The following is a 17,855-nucleotide window of genomic DNA, read 5'->3' as shown; positions in this document are numbered from 1 at the left end:
TGACACTTTTTATATAGTACAAAGAATTTTGAAGTTGTTACAAGGTAAACATAGGATCCTATCTTACAAGGTGAATATAAGATCTTACCTTACATGGTTAATGACACCATTTACCTAGTAATACCTTGCAATTTCTCAAACCTGAAAAATAGATAATAGATAAGGTAATGGAGTCCATTTACCTTATAAGGTAAACTCACCATCTTACCTTACACTTTATCATATGGACTAACACCGTTAAATTTTTAATGGACAAGGTAAACACATGTGTTTACTTGTCCATTTTAGAATATTTCCATTTTGATGTGCCTTTTGGAATTTTGATTGAAAAAACTTGCCCTTCAGGCTCTGGACTCTCAATTCCTTGTCCTTTTTTCCTCTTTTCTCTTCGGTAAGAACTCAGAAATTTCATTTTTCCTTTGTCCGATCAAATTTCTTTATAACAGCGTGCGGGAATATATTAACTGATATATTGTAAATAACATATACTATAACATAAAATGAAAATGAGTCATACATTGTATATAGTGAAAAACTATATGCAGGATAATTGTTATTGAAAGTCTGCACTAATGTTAATAACTTACATTTGTAATTGTAGGAAGTAAGCACGGTTGAACATGTCAATGGTTGTACAAGAGAATGGTAATCTTGTCTATGGGATATGCCCACGTTCATAAGAAAGTCCGAAAAACCCATATACACCAATTGTTGCTCAGGATATAAAGGTTGCAACTATTATAGCACTAATGGGACTTTATTTGTGAAGGAACATCTGATCCCGAAAAATCCAAATAGTTTCCCTCAGTATTGTGATCCAGAAATTGCCTATTCAAAGTGTCCTCATTCAAAAGGAAAGACGATAATTTATCCCACTAGATGCAACACTTGTTGCACAGGCTACAAGGGTTGCTTCTATTTGGTAAAGATGACAAGTCTGTCTGTAAAGGAGAGAGTACCCAACCCTAGACTTGGACTCAAGAATGTGACCAAAAGTTGCTCACATGACTTGTCCTTCTAGTGAATTGGCCAAGATTAATCATGTTTGCGTTAACTACTAGACTATCCAAGATTAATCCTGTTTGCATTAACTATTGTACTGCAGGAGATGGTTGCAAACTCTACAGTCATGATGGATCTTTACTATGTACTACTGGGGGAGCCTATGAGTTATATATCCATAGCATAAGGCATCTGCTTATTTCTAATCAATGATATGTTGTATGGTTTGTTAATGTATGAAATAAAAGCATAAATAATCTCTTTAATGTGCGAATTGGAACTCTTTTCATCAAAGGTTTCCAAGTCTCGAAGTATTTAATGAAGCACTAGTTTATTTGAAGCTACCTATGGGGTTTAGGCGGCCCCCTACCATCAATCATGTATATTAATAGGATCCAATAGTAAAATACATAAACGAGAGGCATATAAAGCCTAACCTTGAATAGTTGAAGTGGGTTGCTTCTCAACTCAGGACCAGTTTTCAGATGACTCAACAAATAGAAATAATAGCAGTATGAACAATAAAAGTGCATGGAAATATAAATAGCAGACACAAGAGATTTACGTGAAAATTCCTTTTTCAAGGGAGAAAAATCACGACCTACCTTCAGGATTTCTAAGATCCACCATATCAAAGCAAACTCTTGAATACAGACTCCACACTTAAGGATTAAACTCTTAATCCTCATTCTCCTAGTAATAACTCTATTTCAAGGAAACACAAATAGTAACTCTATTGCTCTATCCTCTAGCTGACTCTAGCTGGACACAACAAGCTAACTCTAGCTTGATAAATCACCTAACTCTAGATGATTACAAAGAGATCTGAGTTACACCTCAACACCTACAAACAATCATAAGCATAGTAGGCAATCATTTAAAACAACTTACAAAGACTCAACTACAACAAGGAAGTAAAATATGACTTGATGAACAATCGGTTCTTGTTGCAGGGTGGAGTCTTTGATTTCAGCTTCAAAAGATATTTAGTTGTAAGAATATGAAAGCGTTGGATTTCTTGTTGAAGAAGATGAGCAAAATATAGTATAACACACCTAGGAGAAATCCCATTGGCTGAGGTAAAAGGATAGCAAAAGCTTTTTCCACCAATTTTTGTATTTTGTGTCAGTTGTGCCAGTTAACTATGATAGTGACACGTGAGTCCAACTTGTTTCCTAAGTGGCCCCAACTTTGTTATCACAAAAACTCCAGAAAAACAAGTCCCAACATACAATTTGTAAATCATCAAAACTAAGGACATACAATTTCTCACTTTTTGATGATGAGAAACCCATGCAAGTAATTTAGCATAATCAGCATCTTCAAACAACACAGTCTACAACTCAACAACACAAGCAGTAATCTTTTCCAGCCCAGTTTGCCCAACCAATTACCCTATCACCAATACCTATAAGTATATCAGTATCCTGCACTTTTATTCCCCCTCTCTATGAGTAACAAGTTCCCCCCGTGTGTGAGAACCATTAACTTGAATAACACAAAACACACATCATGTATAATAATATTACAACCCATCTACGCCTTTCTTTATAGCAAATATAATGCAGATGCAAGTTACACATCAAAACTTCTCCCATTTTGGCATCATCAAAAAGGTTAAGTAGTAAATAAAACATAGATAAACATACATTTTAATCCCTGGCCATTGAGGCAACACTTACATGAGCAAGAAAATATCAAATAGAAATCAGAGAATTAATAGCACAGAGAAAAAAATCCATTCATCAGTACCAAATGTCATTCAAAAATAATAACCATAAACTATCATTACACAGTGCCAGGTACACATTAGAGTCCAAAAGGACAAAGGAGAGCATAGTTTCACAGGGCTTAGTGAGAAGGGGTAATAGACCAGGGAAGAGAGGAATTAGGAAGAAAGACCAGAAGCTTTAGACAACTGTGTAAGGAGTATAGTCATTCTTTCACTTTCTGCAGTATGTTCCTTGAGAATTTTCTTGAGTCAAATCTTTTTTTTTCATTTAAGGCTTCAACTTGGACTTCCAACTTCGTCGCCCTCGCATGTAGGGCAACATTTTCTTCTTTCAACTTTCCACTGAAAATAGTTCTTTCTTCTACCCTTACACCTGATCCTGCCTTCAAAGCAATAATCTCAGCATCCTTTTGAGCTACTATGGCTATCAGGACATCTACCTCCGCGCTCTAACCATTTTGTACAGTAATTAGCTCAGATACAATAGACCTAGATTTTTCACTCCCTCTCCTGGGGATGGATTCATTATCTTCAAAGGTGGTGAGGTTGAACATCTATTTTACTAACCCAGCCTTTCCCTTCACATATTCAACATTGAAATAGAAAAATACTTTGTTTAACCAAAAATCATAAGCTAAGCCATGTTTACCATCTTTTTTAGTCATGACTATGTTAAAATTCTTAAGCACAATTGCTGGAAGGTTCACCTTATAATAAGTAGACAACACTTACATAAGGTACAATCTGGTCCTGTCACAGTAGAACTCTTCTCATACCTTAGGAGAATACCTCATTCACCAATTGTTCTAGGAGAATAAGATGGCAGTACGGTTGGTTGGACTCCAGGTGGTGGGAAGTAGAAATTCACCTCGGGAGTGTTGTGTGATAAGAAGGTGCCGCTAAAGATTAATGGCAAATTATACAGGGTGGCAGTCCGGCCGGCCATGTTATATGGAGCGGAGTGTTGGTCAGTCAAGAATACCTACATTTAAAAATTGAAAAGGGCAAAAATGTGGATGTTGCGTTGAATATGTGGTCTTACTAGGGGTGATAAAGTTCATAATAAGTCTATCCAAGAGAAGGTTGGAGTGGCTTCAGTGGAGGAAAAGATATGGAAAGCCCAACTGAGATGGTTCGAACATGTGATAAAGAGGGGCACGGATGCGCTGGTTCATAGGTGTGAGAGGCTAGCTTTGGATGATTTTAGGTGGGGTAGGGGTAGGCTGAAGAAATTATGGAGAGAGGTGATTAGGCAGGAAATAGACCAGTTACTGCTTACGGAGGACATGACCCTAGATAGGAAGATCTGGAGGACATGAATTAGGATAAAAGGCTATCTTGCTTCATGCTGTATTATGCATTTATTTAATAGTCTTTGGGTACTATTCCTTGTGGATGTTGTATTTATGTCATGCTATCCTATTACATGCTTTATTATGGATCTGATTATTATTCCTTGTCTTGAGTCGGGAGTCTATCGAAAACAACCTTTCTACATTTCTCTGGAGGTAGTGGTATGGACTGCGTATATCTTACCCTCCCCAGAGCCCACTATGTGGAAATACACTGGGTTTGTTATTATTGTTGTTGTACTCTTCTTTGAGAGCCTTTTTGTTGATATTCTTTCTATTCAAGCCATCAAATTCACTACAGACTCTCAAAAACTACGCAGACCCCAACCCTGACTAATAGACCTTATTTCTACAGTATGAGCTCCAAGAATTTTAGAAAGTGTAACTTCATCTAATCTCATATCTACTCCATTAACTTGTGAGGTTAAATACAGACGATTATCATAAATAGTTAAGTTATGGTAGGACATCCTTACCTCTTCCTCATGCAACAGAGGCACATGCAATTCAAAAGGTGCTCCCAACTCTGAAACTTCACCCAATCAAGCAAATCCCCCATTCCTGACATGTCATCCATAGTTGGATAAAAAACTCTTCCTCGCAAGACCTCCTGAATCTTGAGAATCTCTTATCGAGCTCCACAAGACGAACCCTTCTCTTTGGATGGAGTAGCTTTCTTCGATGAAACAGTTCCCCTCCCATTGAGGTTTTGGAAAATTTGGACTTGGTCCCTCATAATCAACATGTTTTATATCCTTCTCTTACCAGTGACACTAGAAATTGGTTTCCTTACTAACAACCCCTTTTCTTTCTTTGATGAGGGAACTTTTTTTACCCTTCACTGTCTCTTTTACTGTAGTTGAATATTTTTGAACATCAGATTTAAGGGGCTCATCCTTGAATTCACTTAATCTTTCAAATATCTTTTCAATCTCACCATCAGTATCTTCATCTGATTCACCAACATCCATTATCTTTCAGCATCAGGTTCAAATATATCTATTCTAAATTTTTAAGGCATTTTTATTCTTTTAGTGTTTTCCTTGCTTCTTTCCAGTGCTTCCCTCATTATTTTTCTAAAACTTGATCTTGTCCCAGTAATTTTGGTAGTTGTATAGAAAGTCTTGATTGGGGAGGGGGAAGATCGTTTCTTAGATAATATACGGGATAATGGCTTGTTATCGTCACCATAATAAACATCCATGCTATCTTTATTGTAATGGATCTAGAACAAGAATAGGTGGAAGCACTACATTTTCATCATGAGCAGCTTCAAGAGGGTCATTTTGTCTTCTTATCAAATGGGTTGAGCTGTTTGGTTAGGGACTTTGTCCATGGAAGGATTGATTTGAGATTCATTCTTAGGAGTTGGGGGTTTAAAAGAGTTTGGGCTCCTATGTCTTTTCAGAGATAGTATTGACTTTGGGATTCCCATTTGGATTGGCACCATCATTTCTTTTAAAGGATGAAACACTGGGACGGTTTATCTTTGTCTGAGAATTATAATCCTTGGCAATTCTTTGTAAGTACAGAGGAGTAAACTCAGTGATGGAAAATTTCTTCTCTAAGTTTGAAGTAATGGACGGAGTGTCTATTACTTTCAAGAAAAGAGGCTCGTCCTTTTGAGAAGATGAAAAGGAGTAGGACATTCCATGAGGGTTGGATGAACTGTGAGAGATGGGAGGATCAAGCCTTTTTTTTAATGATTGGGGAACTAATGAGGTGAATGTAAAAGTATTTTTAAAAAGAGAGAGAAAATAATCTGATTTTAGGCTTTATATTAGGCATGGGAGAACAGTTGAGATTAAATAATAAAATGTGTCTGGTGGGACGTGTCTGGTCAGATGGACACGTCTGTTGAGTTTAAAGTACAAGTAATAGTCTTTTGAAAGAGCGAGAGAGTGACATTACAATTATTAAATATTTAAAATGGTCATTATTTAAAAACAGTAAGTGGTACTAACCTGATTAGAAACCCGGTCTCTAAGGAATTTTAAAATTCAATTACTTTATGTTTTCTTACCACTCTTTTATATTTTTTGTTCCTTGTCATGGGTGTATATCTTCAAATATATGAGACTGAATTAGACACATAAGATAGTATCTAACTCGGATATCTACTCACCAATTTATAGCTATGAATGAAGGATCATGAGAGTCTCCTATATTCATATTTATTTCATCAGCTTTATTCTTTCCCATGACACTCAACCAGATCCCTACTGATTTTTTATCAGGATCCACTGGAGATAATCCCTTAAGAACTTGAAACTTCCATTTTTCCCCTCGATTTACAGTGCCACTAGCCTTAATCATACATAAAACTCTGATTTCATTACCTAGGAGACATGTCTCCACTAAGGTTCTTTCAGCAAGAGGTGATCTTCAGGTCTTCAATCATGTATTTGAGCAAAGAAAAGATTAGCCTTTTCCTTGTCTAGTTAGCCAGTCTTTATTTCCTCCTTTTGAGTATTGAAAAGCTTCTCCTCTCTATTAGAACTGCAGTTTTGGAGGGATCCTTGGGCACATAAGACATCATTTTGTAACAGCCCAAAAATCTAAACCAATGCTAAAGTCATGTTTCAAGATCATGCTTAGTACCTTATGGTTCCTTGATAGTTTTATGAGTTATTTTGAGTTATATCAAGGCCTCAAATAACTCCCAGCTATTAGAAGAATCAAAATATCCCATACCGATTGAGTTTTGATAAGGATGTTGCTTTAGTCAACTTCAAACGATCATATCTTTTGCTCAACTCAGAATTTTCCAGCTCAAGACCCACCAAGTTATAGGAAATTGTATTATCTTTCCAAATATATATATATATATATATATATATATATAAATTTCGCCCAAATTCGATATCTAGGTGAGAAATTATGGTACTTTTACTGAAACAGTACGCCAAATTGAGCAGCACCGCGTCGCAGTGGCAGGCCAAATGGAATTCATTAGTTTCTAGAAAATCACCGCTATAGTACCGTGTCACGGTGAAGCTTTGGTTCCTAATTGGCATTTTTTAGTGTGTCACCGTGATAAGCGGCGCATCACGCCAGTATGCCATTTCACAGTTGTCACTTTTCAATAACGCTTCGCGATATCTCTGGGTCGCGCCAAAGTGCAATTTCACACTCGTCCTTAGACTACACCTATAGTGAAATTCTGGTGGCTCACCGTGATGGCACTGCATCGCGGTGATGGCCAAAATCAGAATTTTTCAGTGATAAAAATTTAATTTATTTCAGGTGTAGTTTAGTCTTGTTCCACGACCCCAATCAGTCCAAACACGAGATTAAAGCCCTAAAGTTCTAATTATTCATTACGTCATTCAATTTCACCCAATTAAAGAGCATTCTCTCTCAAATAGAAAACCCTAGCCTTTAAGATTTAAGATCAATTCTCAAGAAAATTATCAAGAATTCAACTATTCAGGTATGTTAGGCGTTCATCCTTGGGTTTCCTTTCACCCTTGGAGTTCAAGAAGCCTTTTTCAAAATACAAGTTTTCAAATTCATGTTTTACATGTTTGAATTAGATTGTGTTCATGTATGTATGTATGGGTTTCAATTCAAGATTTACCCCATGTTTCATGTAAACCAATTAGTATGGATGTTGAATTAGATGAATTCTCATGTTAAAACCCTTGAAAATTTGCAAGTTGAATGTGGTAGCCATGATGCTTATATGTGATTATTATTATGTGCAATAGTCATGCTCCCTAAGTGTTTGATAGAATATCCATGTGAATTGAATAGTGAAGTTATGACATGTTAGCATGTGTTCCCACCCATGTACAAGTTCATGCCTTGCAAGTGTTTGATAAAATACTTCAATGATTGAATTGTGACTAAGTGACTAGCTATTATGCTTTCAAGATTTTGCTATGTTTTTATTATTTATGCTATCAAATCCTGGGGGTATTTAATACCTGAAATCTATTTGTTTACTTAAATCACAGTAGTTACAGAATAGTCCTAGTAAGGTCAAGAAAGTAGTATTCATTTAGTCTTCACGATCAGAGTGAGTTCAGTCAAATCAGTCCAGTAAAGATCAGTTTCAGTTCAGTTTAGTTAGGAGTAGGATTCAGCACCGAGCGAATCCAGGGATGGGGATATTCCTGTTAGCCTAGGGTTTGACCCTTAGTAACAATCCTTGAGTTACAGAACTACGTAGCTAGCATAGGTTGAGATGACTTCCTTCTAAATAAGGGTTGACACATCTCTCAAGAATTTTCCTGCCAGTCAAGGATTGGATCCTTATTGGATCCTAATTAATAAGAAGAGGCAATTAAAAATAATATTCAAGTGACTTTAAGAGAAAAATATTATAAAATTTATAAAATCATTATTTAATTATTAAATTCTGTTACTGATAAAAAGAAATGAAACATATAAAAAGAGAGGGAAGAAGAATACATATACAGGCCCCTCAACTATTCGACTTTTTTCGTATAGGCATCTCAATTAAGCGATGTACCTATTGAACTCTTTACTCCTTCATAAATGATTTAAATTGAGCCATATTTACTGACGTGGCAAAAAATCTAAACTGCACGTAATACATACGCCAATGATATGGCAAAGTGACAAATTAAATAACGACATATGACATTTTAATTTAAAATAATTATAAAAATAAAATTTTAATATATTTAAATCTAAATTAAAAGAAAAAATCATTAATTACCCCCCCACCCCACCCCACCCCGCACTACAGTCCTACCCAATCCTACCCCCCCCCCCCTCCTCCTTCTCTTCCTTCCCTTCCAAAAGCAACAGAACATAAAAGACAAAAAGCAAAAAAAATGTATCTTCTTCTTCTTCTTCCATATATACTCATTTCCCACCATTGAAGCACTTTAATACTGTCGATACCCCTTTCTCCACCATTGAAGCATTTCGATTCCATCGATACCCAATAATATCCAACAATATCCATCTTTCCCATCTTCACTTCACTCCTTCATTTCTCCACCAAAACAATACTAAACAACAATTTCAAATAAAAAAATATTGAATTGTGAATTTTAAAGTGTTAGTTAAATTGTAGCAGTAAAAGATAGAAACGTTTTGTTATTTCATTTTCCCACTTCAATTTCGTTAATTTTTCATTTTCATTTTCATTTCCTCCACTACCAAGAAGGGTGAAAATAAAGATGAAAATCTTGAATTCTTTGATAAAATCTGTAGCTGATTTTATTTATGGATCAAAAATCAAAAAGGAGGAAAATCCAGGAGAACCACCCAATTTTTATGATTTTGATACTGAATCTGATAAATCATATAATGATGAATTTTTTTTTTGTGAAGCTATGGGAGTTCTACGTAAATAATGGAAAGTTTTGTTTTCCCTGTAGGCTGTATTATTTTCTTCTTCTGCTAGTACACACACAAAATCTCCTGAATCGATTTTATTACTCTGAAATTCATAGAGCAAGTATTAGAAGTGAATAGAATTAGTGTATTTTGGATATTTGAATCTGGGTAATTGAAAATAAATTATTTGCAATCGGAAGAAGAAAAGGCAAGGGAGGAAAAAATCATTAATTGAATTTTATTGTATACAAAAAAATATCATTTATTTTGAATTTAATTTGAAGAAATAAAATGCTATGTTGAAGATTTAGTGAAGAGGAAGCTTATGGAAGCTTGACAATGAAGAAGAAGATGACAACTTTTCTTTTTTTTTTTTATGTGTTTTTTTAATTTATTTTGTGTCTTTTTTATTGGTTGTTTTTTTATATTTAATTTTTTTATTAATTATGGAGAGTGTATTACACAAGCCGCCTCATGTCAGTGTCACGTCAGTGATTTGGCTCAATTGATATATTTTGTGAAGGAGTAAAGGGTTCAATAGGTACGTGGTTTTATTGAGATGCCTATATAAAAAAAATCAAATAATTGAGGGGTTTGTATATGTATCCAATCGAGTAATATTTATTATTACTCTTTCCGTTTAAAAAAGAATGATCTAATTTGACTTGACATAAAGTTTAAAAAAAAATAAAGAAAATTTTTAAATCTTGTGACATTAAATTAAAATTGTGTCAAATATATCAAAATATTCTTTAATCTTATGGATCCTAATCATGTTATGTGAAAAGTTAAAATTAAAGTATTATTTAAAAAAAATTATTCTTTTTCAAATAAGCTAAAAAAATATGTCATTCTTTTTAAAACGGAGGAAGTATCTAATCCCAACTAAATGAGGATATACGTGGAACGTTCGTACCTAATAAGTAGAGGATGTAACAATTAATCACCGTACATCGTTGGCACGTTTTAGTTGTGTCAGGAACACTTGTCCATTATTGTACTTCAGGTTGATATGATATTCTGTATTGTCCGTTATTGTACTTAAACTAGATAGATATTTTCTTCGTTTCACAATAAATAAATTATTAAATTAATTATTAATATTTTAATATAAGTGAATTATTAAAAAGAAATTTCAAATTTATTCTTATGGATCCACTGACCCAATATATAGATTTGATTTTTTGGGGGTGAAAGTGTACTGATTTGCTTGATGAAAAAGAATAAAAATAAAAAGTTATGTTAAATTTATGTCTTTAATATTTTTTCCTTCTATATGTCAAAATCTAACAATTCGAGGAAATATAATATTCTATACGAAAGAGATTTTCTTTTATTTCTTACTTTGGATCACTCTCGATCCTCTTCATTTCGGGTGGTCCAATTTAGGCAGCAAATATTATATATTAATAATATCCACTTTTATATTAATAGTAATGTGGATAAAAGTTTTAGTTAGCTACGTATCTTTTACTATTTGTTTACTATAAATAGGAGGAGAAGGATAGACCTCCTTATCCTTAACGAAAACAAGGTAAACATGGCTGTTCACAAAGAAGTTAGTTTTCTTGGTTATCTACTTGTTCTTGGTAAGACTTTTCTTTCTCCTTTAATTTTTCTTTTTAATTTTTTCATTGGTATATAGACACGGTTAGAGAAGAGTTTTTTCTACCGCGAAGCAATGGAAAATATGTCTTAGGAGTATAAAACATGATTTTCCCATCTAGTTCCTCTGTTTTATTTTACTTGTTTCAAATTTTTTATTAATATTATTTTTAACAAATCAATATGAAATAAAAAAAATTTCATGTTTTTTTTTTATATTAATTATTTTTTTAAATTAAAATATAAATATTATTTAATAAAAATATATATGTTATTAATTATTTTTTTAATTAATTTATCAACTTAAATTAGTACTAGTAAAATGGGAGTACAAGTAAAATGGGAGGGGGGAGTATTTTCCACCTTACTGAATTACTGAAAATTAAACGTATGATGGGAAACAAAAGACACAACTTTTTCAGTGAACTACTAGGAAGCTTCCTATTAAATATTAAGCACACCTTTCAGTGGGAAATTTTACCAGGAAAATATTGCTTTGTGGTAGTGATACTTACCTGGTGTTATGTTTTTCCTCAATATTTATATATAGTTTCTATATTTGCTGTAGGAATATTTCTACATCATGTTGATGGCAAGGCTTGTACCAGAGAATGTGGCAATCTTGGGTATGGGATATGTCCACGTTCAGAAGGAAGTGCAGAAGAACCCATATGCACCAATTGTTGTGCAGGCTATAAGGGTTGTAAGTATTACAGTGCTGACGGGACTTTCATTTGCGAAGGAGAGTCTGACCCCAAGAACCCAAAAGGTTGCCCTCGGAATTGTGATCCAAGAATTGCCTATTCAAAATGTCCACGTTCACAAGGAGAGACGTTAATTTATCCCACAGGATGCACCACCTGTTGCACGGGCTACAAAGGTTGCTACTATTTCGGTAAAGACGGCAAGTTTCTCTGTGAAGGAGAGAGTACTGAACCCAAGGCTTGTACTCTGGAGTGTGATCCAAGGGTTGCTTACATGACTTGTCCCTCTACTGGATTGGCCAAGATTAAGGATGTTTGTGTTAACTGTTGCACTGCGGGAGAGGGTTGCAAACTGTACGGTCATAATGGATCTCTACTTTGTACTGGAGAGTCTCAGAGCATATCCACAGCATAGAGCAACTGTTCATTTCTAATCAATGATGATGTATGTTGTACTAGTTTATTAATGTATGAAATAAAAGCATGAACATTGTCATGCTAATCTTTGTAATATGGGCGTAAGAGCTCTTTTGGACATAAATAGGTGTCCAGTCTCCAAGTGTTTAATGAAGCACTAGTTTCTTTTATTACTTCTAAATTACTCTTTTCTTCTTTTCTTTAACATTTTTAAAATCCAATAAATCAAATAAGTAGTTTTAAAAAAATGAAAAGGAAATAACAAGGAGTACATTTACGCGATATGTAGCCCTATGGAAATTATGAATGTCGAGTTTCCACTTCCCATACTCGTTCAAAATTATCCCACCATCCTCTGTTAGAGGATTTTACTATTCAAAATTTCACAAGGAGTAATCCCACAAGTGAGGTAGAAGTGTACCTCTACCTCGTGGAAGTAGAGGTGCGAGGTAGAGGTATTTTGGAATGACTCCCACATCAAATACATCTATTGTATTGGATAAAAAGGGATATACAATCCTTCTTTGTGTAAATGGGTAATCTGTCTCAAAAGGTACATGCTTATAAGAATGCATGTATGTAAACTCTCAAAATAAGTCTTAACTCAGATTCTGAAATTTGGCATTTCTTTTCTGATTATTCTTCCATTAAGGATCTAGCTTTTATTGGCAAAGAAATAGAAAGAAAGTCTCCAATATTAGCCAGCATATTTTTGTGGTCTCATAGATATATGCATGTTCACTCTGGATTAATGGTTCACGACTCTATATTGAAATAAATCTCAGAACAGATCAATTGATTGCAGAGAAGAATTATGATGAAAATGTAGAATTTGTCCTTTCAAATAAATTTTTTTGTAACTTTAAGCCCCAACATCTGAAGTTACATATATTCAGGAAGTGGCTAAAATAATAGTCTAAAATCGGCTATTTGAGCACAAAATGTTGGTCTAAAATCCGTTATTTGTGCACTTACCCCGAATAAATAGTACGAGCTATAGTACTTAAATCTTTTTCTTACTCTTCATAATTGTCGTTTCCTTTATTTTTCTTTTAGAATATTTACTTACACTATTTAGCACGTTCTATGATTGATATTTTAGCCAAAAGAAATGGCTTTATATATAGAAAGTAAAATATTTCTAGGAATAATAGTCAAGCACTTGAGGTTTAATTAATTTTTTGCATTTCTTTCTCTTAAACAGATCCCACTGTTCCACTTTGTTTTTGGGCTAAATTGATCCTAAAATACTCCTAATATGGTGAGCTGCTAGTATGTGACTTTATCTTTTCTGCTATGTACTATCAATGTGGATTTTGTTACCAACATGTGGTGTAGTAGATGGGGTTGCTTCACCCTTAGCTAGAGGTCGAGGGTTCGACCCTGCAACGCGCGATCCGGATTAGTTGAGGCTTCAATGCGGGCACCGGACACCAGATGATAAACAAAAAAAATGTGGATTTTGTTTACACACTCTGACAACCAACACTTAATGTGATACCATTTGTTATTATTAATTGATTAGTTTGTCAATTATATATATATTTGAAACTAAAGAATACGTAGATAAAAACTTCAGATAATCAACGAGTACTCAACAAGGAAAGACAATTTACTTAGAAAGCACTGCCAAAATATAGCAAAGATTTATTTAGAAAGCTAACATGCTAAAATATAGTAGCTGCAGGATCACTTAGAGATCTGGCCATGCTAAAACGCAGGCTTTGTTAACTAGACTTTGCTGAATTGAACACGAAGAGGCTGGTGTCTCACGAGAGCCAAACGCCTCTTTCCTTCTTGGAGAACCACACCCAATGATTGACACTCATCGACAGGGCAAGATGGACAAACCAATGGACCAGGACAGTTCAATAAGACGTAAATATCTCTGCCTATTGGCGATTGTGATGCTTTCACTATCTTGAACCAACTACCTATTATTGTTCCACCGGTCTCCAACAATCGCGCTCCTTGAAATACATCGAAGTCCCCAAATCTCCAGGTTGTATTATTACCACAAAGTTTTAAAGATGCATTGTCGAATTGGATGTTAATATCCTCAGTTACATGGATTCCTGATCCTGATGATCCTGTATAATTGAACTTTGTGAATGTCACGGGTGTACCTCTACGTCCATGATCGGAGATGTAACGAAACACACCATTTAGACAAGTGGCATCTGAATTAGTGGAGGGGCCTAGGTATACATCATCACCTGCTGATGCAATTTAAAAAGAAAAATGATACAGAAGGCCCTGAAGTGAAAAAAAAACCAAGGAAAATCTCATCCAGTGAAGGTCAATCTCGGACCTGATGGGAAAATTTGGTCACCCTTAACTAAGGTGTCAAGTGGGCCGCCCCGACCCGGCCCGTGTAACTAACCCGGCCTGGTTTGACCCGGCCGGTAAATCCTAGAGCTTTAGGGTTTCGGGTTCCGGGCCGATTATTTTTTTAAAATGGGTTCGGCTAACCCGGTCCGGACCAAATCCGATCCAGACCCGTCGGTTAACTGACCCGGCCCGAATACCTTTTTTTGAGCAAAAAAATAAAAAAAAATTGGGATTTTGGGTCAAACTAGCCATTGGCCCAACGGCTATATAACCGTTTTTGGGTCCAAACGGCTAGTTTGGGCCCATTTATTAAAAAAAAAATTAACTTTAAAAAATACTTTTTAATCCCCCAAAAACTCTATACATACCCTACAACTTCAAATCGTTTTTCACACAATTCTTCACTCTCTCAATTCTCAAATATTCAATATATTTAATTTCTTAAAGTGTTCAATTTAATTTTTTAATTTTTCGTTTACAAAGTACGAGCGGAAGTTTCTAAAGTCGCAACCTTCGGATACTTCCAAAATTTGGTGGTGTCGTTCCATCTCTTACGTTTAATTTTTATTTATTGTATTAATTGTTTAATATTTAATTTTATTATATTTGTGTATTTTGAATATTTTTAGTTTAATTTAATTTATATTATGGATAAATTAAGAAATCTCGCTACTAAAGGTGTTAAAATTTTTTGTCCCGGAAGCGGTAGTGGTAGTAAAAAGCGAATTACTAGTGGTAGAGGTAGTTCAAGTAGTAGATATACCCGTGTGTCTTCGCCTCCGGTACTGCTTGGTACACCTTTTGAGGAAGAAATAGGTGTAGGTGCTCACGATATGGATTATGTAGAAGCTCAAGAAAATTACGATATAGAAGAAGAAAATGAAGCACATGCGGTTAATTTAGACGAAGATAATGAAAATATTGCTGAGACACCCGGAGTAGGAGATGCTAACGTTAGATCTGAATCGGTTAATCTCCCTCCCCGTCCTCTAGTGCCCCAAGACCTCGTAAAAGAACTAGTGTTGCATGACAATTTTTTGAACGTATATCAGATATTGATGTGCAATGCAATATTTGTCAACAAATATATAAGCATAAAAAGGGAGGCAAGCAAGGGGATACGGGTACCTTAATGAGACATATAGCTGAAGATCACAAAAGAGAGTTAAATATTGCACAAGGTGGTGGGGATGTTGGTGGGCCAACGCAATCTAGAATGGACCCAGCAACCGATCACGTAGCGAAGAAGTATAATAAATTGAGGGATCGGGAAGAAATAGCTAAAATGGAAGTTGTGGGTTGTTTGCCTTTTAGTTTTCCTTCTTCTGATGCCTTTATTCGTTATATACAAGCAATTTATAATCCTATGTTTAACAGTATTCCTAGAACTACTTGTCGGTGTGATATTTTTAGACTCCATTAATAATATTGTTTTTATTTATCAACATTGTTAAAAAATATTCAATTTAGATTGTCCCTAACTTCTGATCTTGGTCGTATGTAAATAAAAATGACTATTTAACCATTAGTTGTCATTGGATGGATAGTAATTTCGTGATGCAAAAACGTATTCTTGCTTTTTTATATGATGAAGATCATAAACATACGGGACAATTTATTGTTGATTCTATTGTTAAAATTGTCGGATATTATGGTATCGAAAATAAAATTTTATGTATTATTTTTGATAATGCTTCTAACAACAAGACTGCTATAAAGAAAAATCTACGCTATCTCCACCTTTGCTTGAAATTTTTCATATTAAGTGTGCATGTCATATATATAATTTAATTATAAAAGATGGTCTAGAGTTTTTTGAGCTTTATATTGAAAAAATTCGTCTTGCTGTTGGTTTTATTCAAGGAAATAATCGTAGATCGAGAATTAGAGAATTTAAAGTTAAATATCAAGAAAATGAACTTTCACCGATTTTGATGCCTGAGGAAATTGATACTAGATGGAATTCTACGTATGAATTTTTAAAAACTTGTTATAAATATAGAATTCCTATTACACTAGCTTTTAACCAACATTGCGGTTCATTTGCTGATTGCATGCTACATAATTCTGATTAAGTTGTAATTAATGATCTTGTTAAGTTTTTAGAAAAATTTTATGTAGCTACGGTTGAATTTTTCAGTGCTTATTATCCTACTGTTTATAATATTTTGGCATATATAGCCGATATTTCTAGTTTGCTCAAAAAATATAAAAATAAAGAAGGTTATAAAGAAGCTGTTGGTGCCATGTTTACGAAATTTAAAAAATATTTTTTTCCGATTCTCCCTATTTACTTGGTTGGTGCTATGCTAAATCCGTGCATGAAATATAATAATATGTGCCACTTTAGTACTCTTATTTATACTAACTTAGAAATAAATACTAACCATGATTCTGAACAAGTACAACCTGATTTGTCGACGGCTACGGCTGATATAAAGGATTACATAGAAAAATTATATAATCACTATGCTGATTTATTTGATTTAGCCGTACCTACAAATATCACTCCAACTGTTGCTCCTCATCCTCCCGAGGAGCCATCATCTTCTAAAAGGCCGACACATAGTGATTTTTCTGATTCGTTTTATGATTTAAATTGTTGGAACAGTGTTGATGAGAAAACTTACACATCAACTTATTGGGAAGAGCTGAAATATTATATTCGGACGGCACCAGAGGATCGCAGACGACGGATCAACACGTTGGATTGGAGGAGGAGTAATGAAACACAATATCCTGTGCTTTCAAGATTAGCTAGAGATATATTGAATGTTCCAATGTCAACCGTTGCATTAGAGAGCTCCTTTAGTCAGGGACGACAGCAGCTTAGAGACAACCGATACTCATTGGGAAGCAATGCAATGAATGTTCTAGTTTGCCTCAGAGATTGAATTAGTGCGGAAAGAAGAAACCAAGGAATGGAACCAGAGCCGAGCGACGAGCTAAAACTTGAAGAAATTATGACTTCAAGGGAGAACTCGGCAGAATCAAGTCCAATGCATGGATTTGCCCCCGTTGACTTCGACTATCCTATGCAAGTTCCCGTTAATATTAACATGAATGAGTTGGAAAAAATGATGCATAATTTATAGATTTTTCATTCATGTAAATTATAAATTTGGGATCATTTTGCAATCAATAAAATTCCCCAAATTCATTCACTCCTTAGTCCTTGCTTTTTATATTTTTTCATTTAACGATTTAAAATTTTAAATTGAATTTCTAGTTTTCTACTTTAAATTAAAAACTTACTTCTAATATATTATTAATTTACTACCAAATATTATTAATTTATTATATTAAGTAGCATATGTTTTGTATATTTGTGCATATATCTTCTATAGAAGTGTATATTTAACGTATACATGTGTATATGTTTTATAAATTAGTATA

General features: G+C 34.4%; 2 protein-coding genes across 2 annotated transcripts in view; one reads left to right on the top strand and one right to left on the bottom strand.

Annotated features, from left to right (window-relative positions):
• Nucleotides 1-10,769: 10,769 nt before the first annotated feature.
• On the top strand, nucleotides 10,770-12,298 carry LOC107862771 (proteinase inhibitor type-2). The gene is made up of 2 exons (XM_016708430.2): nucleotides 10,770-10,991; nucleotides 11,576-12,298. Exons 1-2 carry the CDS (start codon nucleotides 10,943-10,945, stop codon nucleotides 12,124-12,126), a joined length of 600 nt encoding a protein of 199 aa, XP_016563916.1. The 5' UTR covers nucleotides 10,770-10,942; the 3' UTR covers nucleotides 12,127-12,298.
• Nucleotides 12,299-13,684: 1,386 nt separating this feature from the next.
• The window catches only part of LOC124896862 (aspartic protease inhibitor 6-like), a 23,148-nt gene continuing 18,977 nt past the window's right edge, over nucleotides 13,685-17,855 (bottom strand). Inside the window, exon 2 of the mRNA XM_047408717.1 lies at nucleotides 13,685-14,347. Coding sequence (XP_047264673.1) covers nucleotides 13,860-14,347 — 488 coding nt within the window. The 3' untranslated portion in view covers nucleotides 13,685-13,859. The remainder of the gene's footprint in view (nucleotides 14,348-17,855) is intronic.

This window comes from Capsicum annuum, chromosome 3 (genome assembly GCF_002878395.1).
Source record: "Capsicum annuum cultivar UCD-10X-F1 chromosome 3, UCD10Xv1.1, whole genome shotgun sequence".
Classification (NCBI taxonomy): domain Eukaryota; kingdom Viridiplantae; phylum Streptophyta; class Magnoliopsida; order Solanales; family Solanaceae; genus Capsicum; species Capsicum annuum.
The sequence above is the reverse complement of the archived record's forward strand: the minus strand, read 5'-3'. Positions and strand labels throughout refer to the sequence as shown.

What these genes read in the sequence shown, in the direction of transcription:
- LOC107862771 (XM_016708430.2), top strand. Translation starts at nt 10,943, where the DNA reads ATGGCTGTTCACAAAGAAGTTAGTTTTCTTGGTTATCTACTTGTTCTT. An exon ending in TGGTTATCTACTTGTTCTTG is followed by an intron (nt 10,992 to 11,575) that starts GTAAGACTTTTC and finishes TATTTGCTGTAG; the next exon opens with GAATATTTCTACATCATGTT.